The sequence below is a fragment of the Colletotrichum fioriniae genome (assembly GCF_027942845.1).
Source record: "Colletotrichum fioriniae strain IMI 355084 chromosome Unknown scaffold_10, whole genome shotgun sequence".
In the NCBI taxonomy this organism is placed as follows: Eukaryota; Fungi; Ascomycota; class Sordariomycetes; order Glomerellales; family Glomerellaceae; genus Colletotrichum; species Colletotrichum fioriniae.
In genome coordinates this window covers 235,764-254,886 of record NW_027076846.1, presented here as the reverse complement: position 1 = coordinate 254,886, position 19,123 = coordinate 235,764, and the positions used below count along the sequence as shown (strand labels likewise).

The 19,123-nt window shown below is 53.3% G+C and overlaps 7 protein-coding genes across 7 annotated transcripts; 5 read left to right on the top strand and 2 right to left on the bottom strand.

The window, feature by feature from the left end:
* Positions 1 to 547: 547 nt before the first annotated feature.
* N0V96_008117 (uncharacterized protein) lies at positions 548 to 1,813 on the bottom strand (the record flags this gene model as incomplete). Its single annotated transcript, XM_065758235.1, has 2 exons — positions 548 to 1,678; positions 1,808 to 1,813. The coding sequence occupies 2 exons, from the start codon at positions 1,811 to 1,813 to the stop codon at positions 548 to 550; spliced, it is 1,137 nt and encodes a 378-aa protein (XP_065612990.1).
* Positions 1,814 to 4,824: 3,011 nt separating this feature from the next.
* Positions 4,825 to 6,638, top strand: PHO8 (vacuolar alkaline phosphatase; the record flags this gene model as incomplete). Its single annotated transcript, XM_053193824.1, has 2 exons — positions 4,825 to 5,983; positions 6,058 to 6,638. The coding sequence occupies 2 exons, from the start codon at positions 4,825 to 4,827 to the stop codon at positions 6,636 to 6,638; spliced, it is 1,740 nt and encodes a 579-aa protein (XP_053048769.1).
* Positions 6,639 to 10,127: 3,489 nt separating this feature from the next.
* N0V96_008115 (uncharacterized protein) lies at positions 10,128 to 10,751 on the bottom strand (the record flags this gene model as incomplete). The annotated part of the gene is made up of 1 exon (XM_053193825.2): positions 10,128 to 10,751. The coding sequence occupies one exon, from the start codon at positions 10,749 to 10,751 to the stop codon at positions 10,128 to 10,130; it is 624 nt and encodes a 207-aa protein (XP_053048770.1).
* Positions 10,752 to 12,078: 1,327 nt separating this feature from the next.
* Positions 12,079 to 12,566, top strand: N0V96_008114 (uncharacterized protein; the record flags this gene model as incomplete). Its single annotated transcript, XM_053193826.1, has 3 exons — positions 12,079 to 12,192; positions 12,309 to 12,315; positions 12,370 to 12,566. 3 exons carry the CDS (start codon positions 12,079 to 12,081, stop codon positions 12,564 to 12,566), a joined length of 318 nt encoding a protein of 105 aa, XP_053048771.1.
* Positions 12,567 to 13,204: 638 nt separating this feature from the next.
* On the top strand, positions 13,205 to 13,964 carry RPL34B (60S ribosomal protein eL34; the record flags this gene model as incomplete). Its single annotated transcript, XM_053193827.1, has 3 exons — positions 13,205 to 13,242; positions 13,383 to 13,506; positions 13,776 to 13,964. The coding sequence occupies 3 exons, from the start codon at positions 13,205 to 13,207 to the stop codon at positions 13,962 to 13,964; spliced, it is 351 nt and encodes a 116-aa protein (XP_053048772.1).
* A 703-nt stretch (positions 13,965 to 14,667) lies between these two features.
* Positions 14,668 to 15,411, top strand: N0V96_008112 (uncharacterized protein; the record flags this gene model as incomplete). The annotated part of the gene is made up of 2 exons (XM_053193828.1): positions 14,668 to 15,124; positions 15,203 to 15,411. 2 exons carry the CDS (start codon positions 14,668 to 14,670, stop codon positions 15,409 to 15,411), a joined length of 666 nt encoding a protein of 221 aa, XP_053048773.1.
* A 1,309-nt stretch (positions 15,412 to 16,720) lies between these two features.
* Positions 16,721 to 18,643, top strand: N0V96_008111 (uncharacterized protein; the record flags this gene model as incomplete). The annotated part of the gene is made up of 1 exon (XM_053193829.1): positions 16,721 to 18,643. The coding sequence occupies one exon, from the start codon at positions 16,721 to 16,723 to the stop codon at positions 18,641 to 18,643; it is 1,923 nt and encodes a 640-aa protein (XP_053048774.1).
* Between the last annotated feature and the right edge of the window lie 480 nt (positions 18,644 to 19,123).

Genomic DNA, 19,123 nt, shown 5'->3' with positions numbered 1-19,123 from the left:
GCGGGGCGGCTCCAAGAACGTAGGTAACTTCCCCCAGAACTTCGGACGAAGCAAGTACAGTCCCATAGCAGTTCCTGCGCCTTGACTCAACCTCACCTCATACTTCATCTCGGAATTTCCTGTGAACTCGTGATTTATTGAACTACCAACTTGCCTCATCTATCAAAACAACTTCTCTGGCTATGAGTTAGAGAAAGCTCCTCCAAGCAATGGGCAGACCCGTACTATGCATCAAGCCTGACCACGGCGCATACGGTCCCGAGCCTCTCAGAAGCTGCAGTCCCTCAGCCGGGCCCCTGGCATCGCCCCAAAGTTGTACAAACATGCGCTCCTCTTCAGCCTCGTAGTCATTGCCTCGCCAGTGGCGTTCCCTTCCGAATACAGCCAGCCACTTCAACACCTGCTTCAGAGTGGCCGTCGCCGGGTCGTTAGTGGAAGGCACTATCTGGGCCGGGGCTCTCATCCCTCGGTACCAAGACCGCGGATCTTGTGCAGGGAGACTCAGCTTGAAGCCGCCAGGGCGCTGGTGGCAATGCATGTAGCTGACTCAGTAGAGTATCTCGCGCGACGAGAACTTGGTGTGGCCCAGTACTGTCAGGCTGGTGAGGTGTTTGAAGCCCTCGAGAGCACGGAGCGTCCAGGTCGAGTTCTCACCTTTTCGGCAGACAAAGGACAGAGTTTGGAGCCTCGGTGCGTATCTGGCAATGCTATCGAGCACACTACAGTCAAGGGTGGAGTAAGTGTGCAGTCGCAGATCCCGAAGACACGGCATGGCTGTCGCTGCTTTCATGACGAGCTCGCCTCGTTCTTTCAACCTCGAAGTAGGGTTGCTGAGGCCTTCTTCAGAGCACTCAGCTAGGAAGAGATACTCGAGCTGCTGCGTCTCAAGTGCTTCATAGAAGTTTTCGTAGCATCCCGTGGAGAAAATGTGCAACCTGCGTAGATGTAAGTGAGGAAGAGCATCAGCAACCGCGGGAACGAGGTCCGGAAAGCGGAAGAGATGGAGACTTCGAAGAGCCTTGCACGACTTTAGCCAGTCTGCAAACTTGCTGCGGTTCTCTTCGGCCCATCTTTTGAACCTCAATCGATTTTGAGGCGATGGCTGGTAGTTGAAGCTAAGGGTCAACGATTTCAAGTCTGTCAGCTCAAAGAGTCGATGCAGCTCAAAAGGAGGGCGAACTATGAAGTTCATGGTCAGTTCCTGGAGACAAGTCTGCCAGACAATTGCCCTCAAAAGTGGCACCTGCGTCTGATTGAGCGAGCAGTCGAACGAACGCAACTGAGTCGGCTGTAGCCCCGAGACGAAGTCTGCAAAGGAAGCAATGTAAGAGTCATCGGCCTGTACGACTGATATCTTTGTCAACAATGGCAGATGGCTCGTGATCAATGCGGCTGCGGACTTGTCCAAGTCATCGAGAAAGACGAGGGAGAGACTTTCCAGCTTTCTAAAGGTATGAATGACTGGCTGGACGTTCATCCACCAGTCTGCCGTCAAGCTCTTGAGCATGACCTGGAAGCCCTTTTCCGTAGACATGTGGGCCAGCTTGCGGAGGAGGCGACTGCCAAAGCATCCGATGCTCGGAGTTTCGGCATTGATGTGGTTCGCCGCAACAATGCTTCGATCAGTCGTGGAACCAGGGTTCTGGTGGGCAGCCTCACGGTTCAAAGCAATAAATCTCTGGTCGGGGAATGGTCGGCAACCGTGAACCGAGAGAAAGTTGATAAGATTCAGATGGCGTATATAGGGTAGGTACGGGTGGTATGTAGCAGGAAAGGCTGGATTTGCGTCAGGATGCTCCTCGCACACCAACATGTCAGCAGACAGATTCGCCCAAAGGCTTTCCGTAGCCTCTCCACCCCAATATCTAGGAGGGCAAAACTGTGCACTGCTGTCTGATTAATATACAAGTCTTCAATGGGGAGGATGGACATCATTCAATCTAGGGGCCTTTGCCTACCTGTAGAGGTGTCGAGAAGCTAGATCAGATAGTTCCTTGTTGAGACGAGCGCAATTTGCTAGAGTACCATGGTCACCTCTCACAGCAAGCTGCTCGAGGATGATGTCCCAAATGCCAATGTGGAGGACTGGCTGGGCAGTCGTCGTTGTCGTCGTTGTCATCGCCGGAGTGTTGGAACTTGCGTTCATGGTAGCGTGAAGGGGGAAGGTAGCATCTTAGAGTGCTGATGAAATTCTCTGTGCAATGTGCTCAAAGTTCTTTCTTCTGCGTGGTCGGGCTAAACGTCCTTTTATAATTCTAGCCTCTTAGAACCTCGTGTGAAGTGAATCGGTGACGGTAGGTATGTGAAAGTATATCTCAACACAGAGAAGTGAATGATGAGATCTCCTTTGTCAGTCCTGATAGGAGTACTCAATTGCAGTGAATTGATCAGGAATGGCCTGCTCCTCAATTACTAGGTCAAGTTTTATGTAGTAATGGTACAACTAGAGGCCAGCCTGGCAACCCGCTATATTGTAGGATAGTAAGAAGTTGCAAGACTGAGCCAAAGGGAGAAAAAGATGAAATCGATAAGGTACACGATACACGTAGGAGCTTAACAAAGAACCGTCTGATCTGTTCCTCGGCTTCAACTCATCTGTCTGCTTCAATCACTTGACGAGAAGACTCCGTGGTCGTTTACTTCATGCCTCTAGGTCTCTGCTGGTCGACCCACTCTACAGCCAGCAGTCTGGTCAAGGCTATCTGGACTGGAACTATGCAGTGGAAAAATAGCGAGTATTGTAAAGGTTTCCGGGGGTAGCATGGTTCGGGCACTCTGAAAGAAATCTCAAAGAGCGCACTTCCCTGCGAAACAGCAGGCTTCTTTATACGTTGCAGCTCTTTGAGTATTAGACGGCGAGAGGTATCAAAGAGAACAATAGGATTGTGCTGACACGTGGGAACGAGGAGAACGTAACTACACACGGTGACGGTAACCGATGCGATATTGACCATGAGCCTAGTATCCTGTCAACTGCTAGAAGGCGTCAGTACGTCTATCTTCAGTAAGTCAGTCTACAGTCTGTCTCTCGTTCCCGCTCTATTTCGGAATTATTCGGAGGCGACTGTAAGGAAAATAGGGTCGAATGAATATAAGCCTGTTATCGATGACGCTGTGCCATTGATGGAAAGGGAGAGAAGAACATACTACTGATCCCAGATGAGGGCCAAGAGTTCTATGACTTTATATACAAATCAAAACAAACACGACGATGGACAACCGAACCTAGATGTCAGGACCCCTTACAAAATTACGTGTATATTTATATTGACGCTGTCTAGCAGTTCATAAGATGTGAGTAGAACGGTAATGAAGACATTGACTTTTTGAGGGACAAGAATGTAAGTAAGCTCGGAAGAAAATTGAGAAATCAAGGTCTAATGGAATTACCGAGCTCAGAGGCTCTTCAACAGGTTTACTCCAACACAGTCCAGATTTACCAATCTTTTCGTATTCTTCATAAAAGGTTTGTGACACACAACAAATGAAATGTCGCAAACAGAAAGCTGCCAGGCAGGTACTTCTCATTCCTAGCGAGGAGAGTCGTATGGGTTAGAAGAACGGGCCTGCGGCTTCATCTACTAAGTATATAATACCGAGCCCTCCCAAGGGAAAACAGAAACGAGCTCAGTGAGTTTGGGGAAAAAGCATACAACACAGAATAGCAGCCAGCGTCCATGAATCTAAACTAGTACTCACCGCCCTCGAGACATGGTGAGAGAGATGATCGGAAACACCCGCAACAAGGTTTCATCGGCCCCAAAGTTCAAACCACGAAAATGCCATGTGAATCAAACAAAAGCCCCTTTGCTCGTCCCTCAAGTGTTACGATCCAATAAGATATCGAACCATGACCAACGGCAGCTAGTTGATCCTTACCACCTCCGGGATCCCGAGCATGAGGAGGGGGGGGGATATAATTGATTAAGTGTGTGTCCCCCCAACCTTTCCCCGCAGATGCTCGCCCACCTGATCGCGTCTAAGCCAACGACAAGAAGTCCAGCTGACAGCGTGGGCGAGACCCTTGGAGAGGAGGTTAGTGTGAGGCTCAGCCCAGACCGCACCGCGGGACCAATCCCTTTGCTCGCCAAAAGTTATCCAATGTGTCTGTCCGACTTTAGGCAAGGAAGGTCTAAGGTTCAGTGGGTGAGATGGCACCTGTGACCACGGGATGACAAGGCGGGCATGATGTCACAGTACATGGCCGGAATGGTGGGGTCTCCTGGGGGAGGAGCCACCCAACCACTCACATCTCTTCAAGTTACTCCAAATGGTCCTGCAAAGCTCCAAATGAACGCGTCGGGATTGGTAGGATTGGTAGGAGACGGTGAAGCCCTGCAACGAAGAAAGAGACCGTGACCAGTTTCCCGAATTGGACGAGAGTCAGACTGTCAGACACTGTTGGAGCTATTTCCCAAGGTCATCAAGGTCGTCAAGGTTATCAACGGGTGTTATCGTGCTGCAGGGCACGGAACTTGGAAGCGATTAGACAGTGGAGGGGCTGCCTGGCTCGGTTCCGTCATCTGAAAAAGGATCCCAGCCCCCCGTCACTTACCTCAGGTATTACCTGATATTATCAACCTGGACAAGAGTCAGCTTCCCAACCATCCCAGCTTCACCTGCGACAGGAACTGAAGCGACGCGAAATCCCTTCCCTGCTTGCGTTTGCCACGCAATAGAGGACCTAGACAACGTTTCCAAGATGGTAAGCACACAACAAAACTTTCCCCCAAACTCACTTCCATCATCAAACGAAAGACAAACCGCGGTCGCAAAAAACCTTGGAGCTTAAATCGCAAACTACGAAGGGGGTGTTTAAACATCATGGCTAACACCACAAACGCGCAGTCTTCCGAACGGACGCCCCTCATCAACGACCGCCGCGAAGGCGACGACAGCGACGACTCCTCCCGGACGCCCCCGGGTCCTTCGCGCCTCCGCGAAATCGTCCTTTTCGTCTGGGCCCTCCTCGCCACAGCAGCTCTCATCGTCCTCGCGGTATGGACCCAGCACAGGAGCTCGACAAAGTTCCCGAGGCCCGCTGAGGGCAAGCGCAACCTCATTTTCATGGTCTCAGACGGCATGGGCCCGGCCTCGCTCTCCCTGACGCGCAGCTTCCGCCAGCACGTCGAGGGCCTCCCCGAAGACGACGTCCTCACTCTCGACAGGCACTTCTGGGGCTCCTCCCGCACCCGCTCCTCAAACTCCCTCGTCACCGACAGCGCCGCCGGCGCCACCGCCTTCTCCTGCGGGAAAAAGAGCTACAACGGCGCAATCTCCGTCCTCCCCGACTACGAACCCTGCGGCACCGTCCTCGAGGCCGCCAAGCGTGCGGGCTTCATGACCGGCCTCGTCGTCACCACCGACATCACGGACGCCACACCCGCCTGCTTCGCCAGCCACGTCCTCACCCGCGCCATGAACGACGACATTGCCCTTCAGGAGGTCGGCGACGGTCCCCTCGGCCGCGTCGTCGACATCATGCTCGGCGGTGGCCGCTGCCACTTCCTCCCCAACGGCACCGACGGCAGCTGCAGACTCGACAACACGGACGTCGTCAAGAAGGCCCAGGACGAGTTTGGCTGGACCTACGCCGGCGACCGCGCGGGCTTTGACGCCCTCGAGGGCGGCGAAAAGGTCTCGTTCCCCCAGCTCGGCCTCTTTGCCCACTACGATATCCCCTTTGAGATTGACCGCCGCAACATGAGCGACGTCTACCCCAGCCTGAGCGAGATGGCCGCCACGGCCCTGCGCGCCCTCGAAAAGGCCACGGAGAACAGCGACAAGGGCTTCTTCCTCATGATCGAGGGCAGCAGGATCGACCACGCCGGCCACATCAACGACCCCGCCGCACAGGTTCGGGAAGTCCTCGAGTACGACAAGGCTTTCAAGCTCGTCTCCGACTTTGTCAAGGACAGCAAGACAGAGTCCCTCTTGGTGGCCACCAGCGATCACGAGACTGGTGGCCTCGCTACTGCTCTGCGTAAGTTCTCATTTCTTGTCCCAGCCCTCATCAAAAAGTGTATGTCTGCAGCCAGCTAACTACGTGACTAACAGAGGAGCCCGGACACCTCCCCGTCTACAACTGGTACCCCAAGGCCCTCGCAAAGGCCTCCGCCTCCGCCGAGCTGCTCTCCAAAAAGTTCCTGCAAAAGATCGCCTCCACCAGCGGCAAGACCCTTAACAAGGAGGAGCTCAAGCAATGGGTCAACAAGGAGCTCGTCGTCCCCGGCCTCGGCATCGACAATGCCCACCCGGAGGAGCTCCAGGCTCTCGTCGACCACCCGGAGGTCTCGGTCCAGACCTTCGCCGCCATGATTAGCCTCCGCGCCCACGTCGGCTGGAGCACCCACGGCCACACGGCGCTCGACGTCAACGTCTACAGCACCGGCGGTGACGAGGCCCAGAAGATCCGCGGCAACATTGAGAACACGGACGTTGGCAAGTTCCTTCGTGGGTACCTCAACGTCGACGTCGACGCCATCACCGAGGAGTTGAAGGAGAAGATGAACAAGAAGCAGCTCGGCGTCATGAACCTCCAGCAGCAGCAGATGGCGGCCTTGGCCGACGACCCTAGCACCTGGAGCCAAAGCCAGAGCTTGGAGTACGCCCACCTGGTAAAGGCAGGAGCTGCATAAGTTGAGATTCCTTAGCATCGGGAGGAGACAGGCCAGGGTCATGAAGTGGATGACTCGGAAAGGGGGCATGTGGCATTACTGGAGTTAACGGACAGATTTTTTATTTTGTTTTTGGAGCATAGGGGCTGCTATCCCCATTCGCTGGAACATGACCTAATCATAGCAACAAACGCGCAGCTATAGAGCAATGTATACATATCACATCAACCAAGACATTCAAGTCAATTGTTTGCTCGGGGCAATGTGTGTTAGTAGGGGGGGGGGGGTCCTCACCGCAACCCGCAAGCACGGGAACATCCATACACGCCGTGAGCCATGACCACGACATGGCTCAAACTCAACGGCGAATGCATGAGGGTACGATCACGTTCCGTGCAAGACTTGTTGACTCACTCCAAAAGCAACTACTACCCTGCATCAGACTCTTCGGGCGCATGACCCGGGGTCAAGTTCAGCCCTGTGAGGACGAGTGAACAAAGACAGATGGCCTGACTCCTACCGCCGCTCCCCGATCTTTTGCGGCAGTAGATTGCATGAGTGACGTTGTCTCGAATCTCTTGATATCCCCCTCTCACCTGAGTCGTGTGCATCCAGCCACCAGAGTATGATTGGAGGGGCCGACTTTTCGGCGGTTGGCCCGCTCGTTCTCGGACATCAGAGAGACTCTGACAACTTTGCAGCTAGCCGCAAAACCCCGTAGAGAAATAGGAACTGCGCGGAGGCGGCCGTATTCGCCTAATTATGAAGGTCTGTATATGTGGTGTAATTTGTTGCAGGCGCAGCAAATGTGATGAACCATGCTTGGCCCTCGGTAGCCCGATCTCATCAGCCTGGACCAGCCGCTCTTGTCCATTTGACTTTACCCCTGCCATTAACCTGGGAGGGGCTTTGTGTATGTTTGTTTGTCAATCGTACTAGCCGAATGCGAGATGCGAAGGTGGGTAGGGCCACGACCGCCACGCCGCTGACTGCTGTTGGTGAAGAGGTGGGTGAGGGAGAGAAGAGAGAAGACCGTTAGTTGTTGTGGGTTCCCTAGCACCCTGGGTACACGATCCATGGTTACCATTGTTTCCGGATCTTCGCTGCATTGGCAAAGCAAGGGCCAGAATTGACTGATATAGCCTTGATGCAGAGCCTCTTTTCTTCGGCCGTATGCTAGGTAGGCAAATGTCTGCCTGTGCGCGTGATGATGTGATGAAGTGCACTGCAGGTAAGCAGTGGAGCAAGAAACTCTCAAGCTTCGGAAGGTGGCATCCTACATCGAGTCTCGATTCCAAAAGATTCCGGAGTTTCCTCCCTCTGTTGCAGACGGAGTAATGCATTGAACATCGCCTCGCCATGCAATTTGACTCAGTCGGTGGTTGGCGATGTCAGCAGCTCCGCGTTCTTTGGCTGGCCTTACGGCCGTTGTTATCGACAATGGGCGGGGATCGACGTGTTATCGAATCCTATCATTCGCAGCCAACCGACGTGCTGCCCACTGGCGGCCTGCCTATGCCTGTCTGTGGTTCAGCCAACCCAGCTAGCCTTTGAGGACAATGGCGAGTGGCTTGCAAACCCGTTGTCAAAATGGAACAAGAACACCCTTTCATCAACAAGACCCTGCCCGCCGTAAAACCTCTTATTTGCAGCCCTGTCAGTTGTTTGAACAAGCTTGCAGAGTCCGAGATAACCCCTGTCGACGAGAAGGGAATGCGGCATGTGCCTAGACCACGGTGCTGATAGCTGCTGCAGTCGAAAGCGTTACGAATAGGTAATTAGAGCTCAGTGGCTGCCCTTGTGTGACCCAACCTCGTTCCTCCCTCGTCCCGAGGCTATGGACGCACTATGCCCAGAGAGCAGGCATGGAAGGGTTGGGTAGGAACCCATGTGTATCCGTATTAGCAGGTATCATTAGACGACAAACAAAGCTGTTGGTGGCCGTTCCCCAGAGCGGAAATCCTATCGTTGTGAAATCCTATAGATGGACTGTGCGTCTTGACCAGTTGAGCTGACGTCTGGGAGGAAATGATCATGAGCCTAGGCGACAGGATGCAATCTGATGGCGGGTAAGGCGGTATCGCCAAAGTTGTCAGGTTGTGTAGCATGTGAGGTGCATGTGCCAGTAAGCGCCCCGATCGATTCAATGAAAGAAAGTTGGGTGGTGGTGGTGCTGTACTGAACAAATCTGCATGCAGCATTTTCGGATGAACGTTAGCTAAGGTAGCCAACAGGCATGTCGATCCCTGGCTTGTTAACGTTATGCGTCGAAGCATTTTGCGTCCAGAATAAGCATATCTCACCGTCGGAGACTCGTAATATGTATTATTGGACCAGCCAGAGCAGTTTGGCCCGAGCATCGACATGGGGTCTTCTCGTTAGGAATCGTCAGGATCTGGGAGCAAGCCGAAGAGCGCGGGGAGCGGAGATTGATAGTGGGCAGAGAGCGGTCCGCGGTCCGTCACTTCGTAATGCTGCCTCGAGGGCCGAGGGTTGTAAAACGCATCTGGTGGCGTTTTCTGCCGGCCGGCGCGCATGTCTTGATTAGGAACATTGTTTGCTTGCACCAAGAAAGGAAACCAACCGGAGCTTGTCATGGGTGTGTGTGGGATCTGGCCTCACAGTGTGTGCATTGCGGACGTGCGAAGTTGGACTCCGATGTGGGAGTTGATACTGTGTCCGCGGACTGGACTCCATTCCAGGGCGAGGCAGCTCGTGTAAGTCGTCGAGATGCAGATTCAAGATTCTGGGAGGAAATTTGGCGGAAGACTGAACAGCGTACACATGTTTGCCGAGGCAAAAAAATGTAAATGAAGTCGGTCTCGCAAGGCATTGACTAAAGGGCAGCGTCCGACAAGGTGCTCCTGTTACGTCATCCTTCGGCATTTCGTTTCTGCTACGAGGAAGGTGGTCCCAAATACATTGAGGAAAGTGCAATGATCACGAACTGGAACTTCACCATCCCGAATAACACTCCACCTGGAGTCGTGTGTGCAAGATAACGCTGAAATACAATGATCCTATGAAACACCCAAAAGGGCAATGCTCACTATAGGTTTTGGACCCTTGTCCGCCAAACGTGCCTGAACCGCAAAACAAAAAAGCCGCCCTCCCGTAATGTCGCACAGTTTTCATGGAGAAAAGAACCCTCTCCTAGGGCCCTACTCCCGAACCTGCGACCAATGCCGCTCCTTCGCACTAGAAGCATGGAAAAATGAAGATCATTGTGTCCGAAAACGCCCTGGCCGCCGTCCAACGCCCTAATAACATGATTTCTCCCGCCAATCCTGCTTTGGCTCCTCTTCTTATCCATAACCGCTTCCTGCGAGAAACAAGTCTCTCACAATTGTCGACTTGTGACCCTCCTCCCGATCTATCGCATGTTGAGAGCGAACGCTAGTGACCGGGGTTGTACGTGATGCCGGGGCGTGGTCAGGCATTAGACGTCCACACAAAGTCCTCGGATAACTCCGAAGCCTTGAAGCCCGACTCGTCAACCGGGTCACTCTCCTACATAACCGAAGATGACAGGAGTCGAGCATCGACATCGTCCATGGGCAGCTCCATGCTTCCACGCGCCTCCATGCCTTGCAACCGCGACTCCATATTCTGGAAACGAGGCTCGTAACCACCCGCACGATTCTCGAGATTCTCTAGGCGCTTGTTCATCGTGTCAAGAGCTTGTTCGATACGACCGAAACCTTGATTCATGTCATGATTGAGGCGATCAATCTTATTGGTGAAGGAACGGATCGATTGGGCGAGGGGGGTGTTCTCCTGCCCGGGAGGAGCGGTCGCGATGCGAGGCTCGTGGTTGTGACTGCCTTCCTGAACAGCAAAACGCCACTGGTTTCCGAGTTGGACTTCGCAGACAGCCTTTGCGCGCCATGGGCAGTCGACCTTGCGCGTCGATGGGTTACGCTTCTTGGCGGTGCTGCTGTACTTGACGCCGCCGCGGTCGCAAACCAAGTCGTAACGGGTAGGCTTGCCATCGCGATAATTCGAGGCGCGCAGCTTGACAACTCCATACCCTTGGTCTTTTGCGACGCGCTGAACCGATGTCAGAAGGTCTTCGAAGGTCCGGAAGATGCCCTCGGGCGGTGGTAAGAGCGCCGGCGGAGGCGCATTCGACATGACGACGGAGGAGTCCAGCTTGGCGGTTGTGAAGGGTAAGTGGGGGAATGAAATCGGTGGTTGACGGATCCGAGGGAGCGGCGGACGCGTCAGAAAGTAGAAAATAGAGGGGCGGAGAAATGAAGATGAAGATGAGGATGATGCGACAGCTTTTTGTTGGCGATAATATCCGTACTTCTTTGGGTGAATGGCTCTCCTCAGAAGGGCTGCAGCTAAGTTATCTGGTGACGGAACAGCAGGAAACACGGAGAGGTTGGAGTCAGAGAATTCCAATCCGCACGGTCTGAACTAGGTTGGCAGTTAATCCGCTCTCCGGCTAACCTTTTTAGCGGGGGTCAGCATCCAGGATCCAGCTGCAAGCCGCCCTAGCGTCCAGGGCTTGGCGTTCACGTTGCACGTACCTAAGGTAAGGTATCCAGCGTTTGTATTGAGTATCCGAGAGAGAGAGTAAGAGGGATGCTGCTGGAAATGCACGCAATCTTTTCTTGCTGGGTCGATGGCGATGGATCATGTGGGGGAGTGAGAATGGCTGGAGGTAAAGGACATGCGCTTTTATGTACGTATTCCGCTTCTTTTCTCTTTTCTTCCAGAGATTGATTGCCTGGCTGGAAAGCAAGCTGCACCTTCCGCCTCAGACTCGACATACAGGTTCACGTGACCAATCAACGGCCAGGTAGAGTGAACGTCCGGGAGTGGTGAGGAACCTGGCTCGCCTGGCAAGGTGTCGTGAGTGCCTTGTACCGCGATAGGTAGGCGAGATGTACTGGCCCTGTGGAAATAATGGGGAAAGGTACTCCAGAGAATAACGCACCAACCACCTTGACGCGCTGCTGGGAAAGCTGCTGGGACCCGATTCTGGCCCTGGCCCATGCTTCCAGGTTCCATGGATGCGCTGCACCTGCGCCGCGTACCAGACGTTGAAGACATCACCCCAATCAAATAAACACAGTATTTCCGGCTTGCTTCCCGTACTCCTTTTGGACCCCGACCAGCACCGCATACGACAGTGTGAATGGAAGTTTGCCTTACGGACTGTGTCGTTTGAAGTGTTCGCAAACACGGATCCAGCATTTACCTTTCTTGGACCATCTTTCGGCCGTGATTGCGTGTTGCGCCTCGAGCCTCGCTCGGCACCCATCCATCCAACCTCGCCGGTCTGGTGGTTGAAACGCCTCGGTCCGTTAACTCGACTTTCCATTTTCGACTTCCGACCCAAACATATCACACCGCCTACTCGCTGGTCTACCGGCCGGCTCGACAGTTCCTTTCGTTCTCCTGCGCCATGGTCTGATAGACCCCTGCGCTTCTCCGACCAATTTACACTACCATGGCAAACAACGGCCCATCTATCAAGAGTGAGCCTGGTGCTCCAGGCTCCGAGGCGTGGGATGAGGAACGTCTCGAACAGGCTCTAGACGAGCTCAAGCTCTTGCATGTCAAGGTTTGTTGCCCCATAGCGCAGATTGGTACCTTAGATCACAACACTGACCTCTTGCAAAGCTTCGCGGCTTGCGAACGACGATACCTCGAATGATGGAACCTTTGTCCGTCAAACAGCCAAGCCGTACGTATGAATCCCGTCATCACATGTTTCCTTCACTGACTTCATGCTGTCCAGCCCAAATTACATTCCAAGCGTATATGGAGTCGGTGGCTGCGGCCAAGAAGGAAGTGCAAGACTTTCAGGACATGAGGAAGAGCGAGAAAATAACGAACATTATGGAACATGCTACACAACGCCGTAAAGAGGAGCCCAATGGCATCAAGGCATGGCGTACGACAGACCATCCTAACTGGACAACTACAGACTCATAGCGCTGTCTTGGGTTTTTCGGGTGGATATATCGGTAGTTATGGTGTTATGGCGACTAGTACGCGGAAAGGGGATTGTTTTTTTGGGGTATATCATGGCTTGATGGTGTATACACGAGCAGACAGTATCTTTGAAGACCGTTGCGAACAAGCCGAAGGGTATATTCATGAAAATGATGGAGAGGACGCAACCCGAAAATCCGATTGGAACTGAAATTCGACTAACACGAGGCTAGCCGATACCTTACCTTTGGAGCAGAGAATCACTGGTGCGGCTGGTTTGCCTGGATTCTGGACTGGAATCAAGCTCCTGAAATCACTACAGCCGTATGGCACTTTAAGCTGGCAGGCTGCGGGTCACATTCCGCCCTCCCATCCAATTGGCCGTCTACAGTGACTGTTACTGATTTCTTATCCAAAAATTGTTAGCGTGGCTGGCACGTGAGCTGGGCTCAGTCCGGGGCTTTCCAGCTGTCAGCCGCCACATGTGGCTTGTCGCCCACTGCCCCCGCCTCATTGGTCGCCTAAGCGGGCTCTATCTCATCTTTCCACCCACACAAAATTTCGAGAAAGCACGAAAATCCGCTCGCGATCCTCGACTCTCAACTAACCAACCCGCAGCCCGCAGCAAATCAGTCACAATGGCCGGAAACCGTGTCCAGTACCGCCGCCGTAACGGGTGAGTGATTCTTCCTAGAGATATCGCATACGATCAATTCAACGACCGAACGACGTTACTATTTCCCCGCGATCGCGAAAAATGTTACATGGTGGATAGATTGGGAAAAAGAGGCTGACCTGGAAATTTTCTGTGTACAGCTACAACACCTCCTCCAACCTCACCCGCATCGTCAAGACCCCGGGTGGTGAGCTGAGAATCCTTCACATCAAGAAGCGCGGTACTGCCCCCAAGTGCGGTGACTGCGGTGTCAAGCTCCCTGGCGTAAGTTCGAACCCAACACCGAAGCCGAAACGAACAATCCGAGAAGCCATCTGAGAGAGTACGGAACTATGGGATGTTATTCGGTCATGGCCATGAATGTCCTTGCAGAGGAGCGCTTCCTGTATCGGAAGGTCACGCTGAGGCTGGTTGGGAATCAGGACGCATGGCTTTGGAGAAACCGGCGCTCACAGATGGCAACGACGAACTTTCGGCTTCAACTTCGAGTGTACTAGAGCCAAGCGGACGACATGCTAACATGACCACGACAGGTCCCCGCCCTCCGCCCCCGCGAGTACTCCCAGATCTCCAAGCCCAAGAAGACCGTCCAGCGCGCGTACGGTGGCTCGAGATGCGGTAACTGCGTCCGTGACCGTATCGTCCGTGCCTTCCTCATTGAGGAGCAGAAGATCGTCAAGAAGGTTCTCAAGGAGCAGAGCCAGAGCGAGAAGAAGAAATAAACCCGACGCATCTCTTCTTGGTCACGTCAAACACAACACTGGCAGGAATGGGAATAAGGGGTTGGTTCATTGCTTCGGTGTTCATTAGGGCAAAAACAGCATGATACAAAGGATCGTCGGGCCACGAGGCGGATTGAAACGGTTCTTCTTGCCGACGCTGTCGTTAGGGCACTGTTAGGCCTCGATACCTGAATGAAAACGGAAATCGAGCCCTTCAACAACACAATTCTTAGTGGTCATGTGGGATTCCCGTTCGTTTTTCTGTGACGGACGACAACCCCGCGGTGTCTGGTCGTGGCGCCCAAAAAAAAGTGGTTTACTCCCGAGATCTGGATTATGACAGCGAAATTGAACTTTTCTCGCCTTTACGAATGACAGCTGTGTTTGAATCGCAAAATACATTTTCGTGTCCACCCCAGCCAGTCATTTTTGGCTACCCATCATGGTGGCGCCTGTCTAGTAGTTCCGGTGTCAATATCGTTCGTGCTTTAGGTAGTCCAGCATCCCACCTAACCCAGTAATCATGACGTTCAAGACACTGAGGCATCACACCCCGGGAAAAAAAAATGTTCCTGCTTCTCAACTCTCCCAAACACAACCACACCAAGACTAAACAACCTTGCATGAATCTTGATTGATTCCAGCCCTCGAACTACCCTAGCTGATAACGTCCAACTTTCAAACGAGGCACGCAAACGAACCGATGAACACCTCTATGACAACCCGCGGTCTCCGCGCATTCGCGCGCACCCAGCGTACCGTCTCCCGATCCGTCCCTCTAGCTTCGCCGATATCAATACGACCCTCTGCCGCTGCCGCCCAGCCATTATGCATGCGTAGTCAGTTCCACACGACTCCGTTCAGATCAAAAAATGAGAAGCCCAAGGATTACCAGGGAGCGACCGACTTCAGCGAGATGGACGTACTGGCCAACACGCCCATCCCCTCGACCTCGATCGACGCCTGCGTATGGGATGGCTTCCATCTGAACAGCGGTGTCAAGATCATGGACGGCGATGCAGCGCTGCTCATCGGCGGCGAGGCGTTCGAGTGGAGGCCTTGGGAGGCGAAGGGGTCCAAGAACCTGATCAATGCCAAAGGCCAGTTCGAGCTGCCCGCGGAAGCATTTGGGCTCCTAGATCTGGTCTGGCCGAGACCCGGTGCGCATTTTCCCACGCTCTATTTCCCTTCTTCTATTATGAGGGTAGTCCGGTTTACTAATGGTGGCTGTTTTACAGATCTTCTCATCATCGGTGTTGGTCCCAAGATCGTACCCCTTAGTCCAGCGACGAGGAAGCACCTCAGCTCGCTCGGCATCCGCGTTGAGGTGTTGGATACGAGAAACGCCGCCTCTCAGTTCAATCTTCTTGCTACAGAGCGAGGCGTGGATGTCGTTGCAGGCGCGATGATTCCTATCGGGTGGAAAGAGGGTAAGGGAGCTGTATGAAGTGCAGGCGGTATCTGGGGAAACCTTCAACTCGATTCATGACAAATTGGATTTGGAGAAACCCATTCGTCACCTAGACTGGAGTCATTCACATGGCAGTCTTACAGCGATTCACGATAAATCATAGGACGCCATGGGGTATGACAGAGATGCCAGTGTCTCCCGCCCATGGCAAACTCCCGATTGATTGAACTAGGAGACCATCTGTATTTTCTTTTGGCTCCGCTATAGGTCCCACTTCTTGGCTTTGACTACAAGAGCTGTACTATCACAACCCTTCAATGCAGATACGGAAACACTCCGCGACCCAACACTGAGAACTTTGCTCACCAGAGAGCTACTTGTAATACATAGAATACTAGTTACCTAAACGCAATGTACAATACCCAGATTTCAACCTCATCTGATACGTAATCAGCCTTGCAGCACCGTGGACCCTGGACAATTCAGGTGTAATAGGTCAATACAATTGGCCAGAAAAATCTAGATGCACTACACCAATGACAGTGTTTTCCCGGGCCCAGGTGGAGGAGAGATGACGAACTGTTGGCTGAAAATGAGCAGTGACATAAAATTGCCAAAAAGGCAAAGGTTTGCCGTGCCCGCCGAATGCACCTGCGGCCTGTCCCACCTTACCTGTCTATCGAGGCGGCTCATCGCTACTTACGCTACTCACCAGCGCGCGTCTCTCTCACTCATACCTTATCTCCCCTCCACTCATTCCGCTCTCACTCACTCCGACTCGAACCCCAGTGACAGATCTTGCCTTACGAACGGCCTGTTCCGACCACGTTTTTGCCTGCCTGTCGTTCAGTCGATCTCTTACGACGACACCAGCCCCGCGCGTGTGTCTCTCGCAATTTGAGAAAAAACAAAAACGAAGCATCCGCTTTTGTTTCTCCTGCAGTGCTTCTGGGCCTCGCGCCCAGCAGCACCAGGTGCGACAGACCAGAAGTCAACGAGGGACCGCTTTCCCGCCTCAATCTGGTTGACTCACATTCCCGCCCAGTGTCACCAACCACGTCGCCGCTAACCTCGTCGCTCCTTTTCTTTCTTTCTTGTTATTCCGTCCGAACACGGCGTATTCACAAGATCAACGCTCTCGCGTCCCGACCAGCAAAAAGAAGACCCGGCATTTTATTGTAGCGCACTACGTTCAGAGATACCCGCGCATTATCCGGTCTACATCATCCACCGCATATTACGCTGTTCAACTTGAAATTATTATATTCACTATACCCTACTCGCGGTATCACTTACCGTTACGCGCCTGAATCCCGGCATATCAGAACCCCCCTCCGTGTTCGATATGTCGGACCGACAACAGGGCGCCGGCTGGCTAAGCTTCGCCAACCCTCATGACCCTGGAGCTACCGATCCGACCTTGCTGAAGGAGAACTCAGAGAGTCGCTCATACACCACGGGGCGCTATACCTATTCTGGCATCAGGACTTTCTACAAACGACACCTCCAAGCAGACCAGCTTCCCAACCCACCACTTCCCCTGCTTGTCTGTATTCACGGTCTGGGAGGGTCAGTAGCTCAGTTTCACCCGTTGCTGACAAGTCTGGTTCACATATCATCATGCCTGGCCATCGACTTGCCCGGCTGCGGCCGCTCAGAGTTCACCCAGCAGGCATGGGACGCCTATACTCCGGAAGCACTGTGTGAGCTGCTGGAAGTCATCATCGATGAGTATCGTCAGAAGGAGCCCGACCGCAGTGTCGTACTCATCGGCCATAGCATGGGGACTACCATGTGCGCACAGCTGGCGAGTCGCAATGCGCCGCACAAGACGGACCTTCGCAAGTACGTTGTCGGACTGGTTGCCATCTGTCCCGTAGCCGGCCCGCCCACAGAAGACAAGACGACGCTGTTTCGGAGGCTACTTTGGGTACCCGGCTGGATCTTTGACCTGTGGAGGGCTTATGATCGGTGGGGAGGCCCGCAAAGTGCCAGCGTCAGTAGATTCGTTGGTCCTGGTGCAGATCTCGAGCTTCGCAAGCTCCAGGATCGCTTCAACAACCAAAGCAGGACGCCCGTCTGGCGCAGAATGGCCTGGGGATCGCTTCCGAACTATGAAAACGGAGTTGCCAAAGGCGGCGTCCCTAGCAAGGACGTGTGGACCGGCATTGATATTCCGGTCTACCTCGTTGGTGGAAAGGAGGACAAGCTCACGAAGCCTGAGGAGGTGGACAAGATCAAAGACTATCTCTCTGGCAAAGCGCCTCTATCACCTGAGACTGGGTCGGATGATGGCCATGAAACCATTGTCGACGCGGCAGCACCGGTCAACACATCAAAGAATCCGAAGGACCACGGGCCCGAGAGTATAGATGATATTCGAGACGAGGACTTCCATCGAGATCGCAAACTCAACGAAGATGCGGACAACGCTCTGGAAGATCCGTCGACACCGCAAGAGTCGCCCGCAAATGTCCCGCCTCAGCCCCGGCATCCTACCAAGGTCGTCAGGTCTATCATTATGCCTGCGCCTGCCAACCACGCGCTTCTATTCATGCCTGCTACAGTCAGAATTCTGGCTGGCCTGATCTCCGACTTCCTTGCCAATCATGTGACTGGTCGTCTGTCCCTTGGGTGGCAGTTACAGTATCTCTCACGGGAAGGCAAGTGGGATGTGAAGAACCTGGCCAAGTGGAAGGGCGTTGTCCCGGTTTCTCACCCAATCGGCCCAGCAGGCAGCCCGCCAGTCTTCAGGGCGATGAAGACTCTGCGAGAAGCAGACGACACGCACTGTCCTGCCGAGTTTGTCAAGAACTGGGGAGGAATCATCAAGGACGTGATTGACATCAGTCACGACAAGCCGGTGTACGATCCACGGAGCATGGAAAAGGGCGGCGTGCGATATCACAAGTTCGCGACGGTCTCAAAGATCCCACCAAAGGACTCGGAGGTGGCCCACTTCATTGCCCTTGTGGACAAGTTGCGAGAGCAGCAAAAGGCGAGGGCCGAGGAGGAGAAGTGGGCAGAAGTGGACGGTCAGACGCAGGTCATTGGAGTCCACTGCCACTACGGCTTCAACCGCACTGGCTACTTTATCGTGTGTTATCTGGTCGATCGATGTGGAATGTCGGTAAAGGACGCAATCGAGACGTTCAAGGAGGCGAGGCCTAATGGGATCCGCCACCAACACTTTAGAGATCGGCTATACCTGCGGTATTCGGGACTGCAGGAGGAGGAGGCTGTGGAACAGCAGCAGAATGGTTCATGAGAATCTCCCTAGGGTGTTTAGACATGAGAATTTTGTGGGTATAGGAGGAGTGAAAAGGGTTTCAACAGGCAGCGTTACTGGTTAATGATAAACATACTTATTCAGCCTCGCGGTTGACAGAATAATGGAGTTTCCTATACCCTGAGAATACCGATGGCCAGGCCTAGAGTACCTCGGCTGAGAAAAAAGCTTACGATCTGTGATGTTACTTGAGTGACAATGACTCTTCATGTCAGATAGTTGGTCCAGATAGCTAGTCTTTTTGATTTCATTCCTCGATATCAAAGATAGATGTACGAGGCGACTCTTGGAGGTGTGTCACACATTATGTTCTTGACTGATTGCAATAAATTCGTAGACGAGCCTTTTTAGTAAGCTATTTGGCTGGGTACCCTCAAGAACCCGTCATTCACGCATCGGTTCACATACCGAGCTCGGGCAGACCTACTTCAACTTCAAGCGCGATTCTTCTCGTCTATC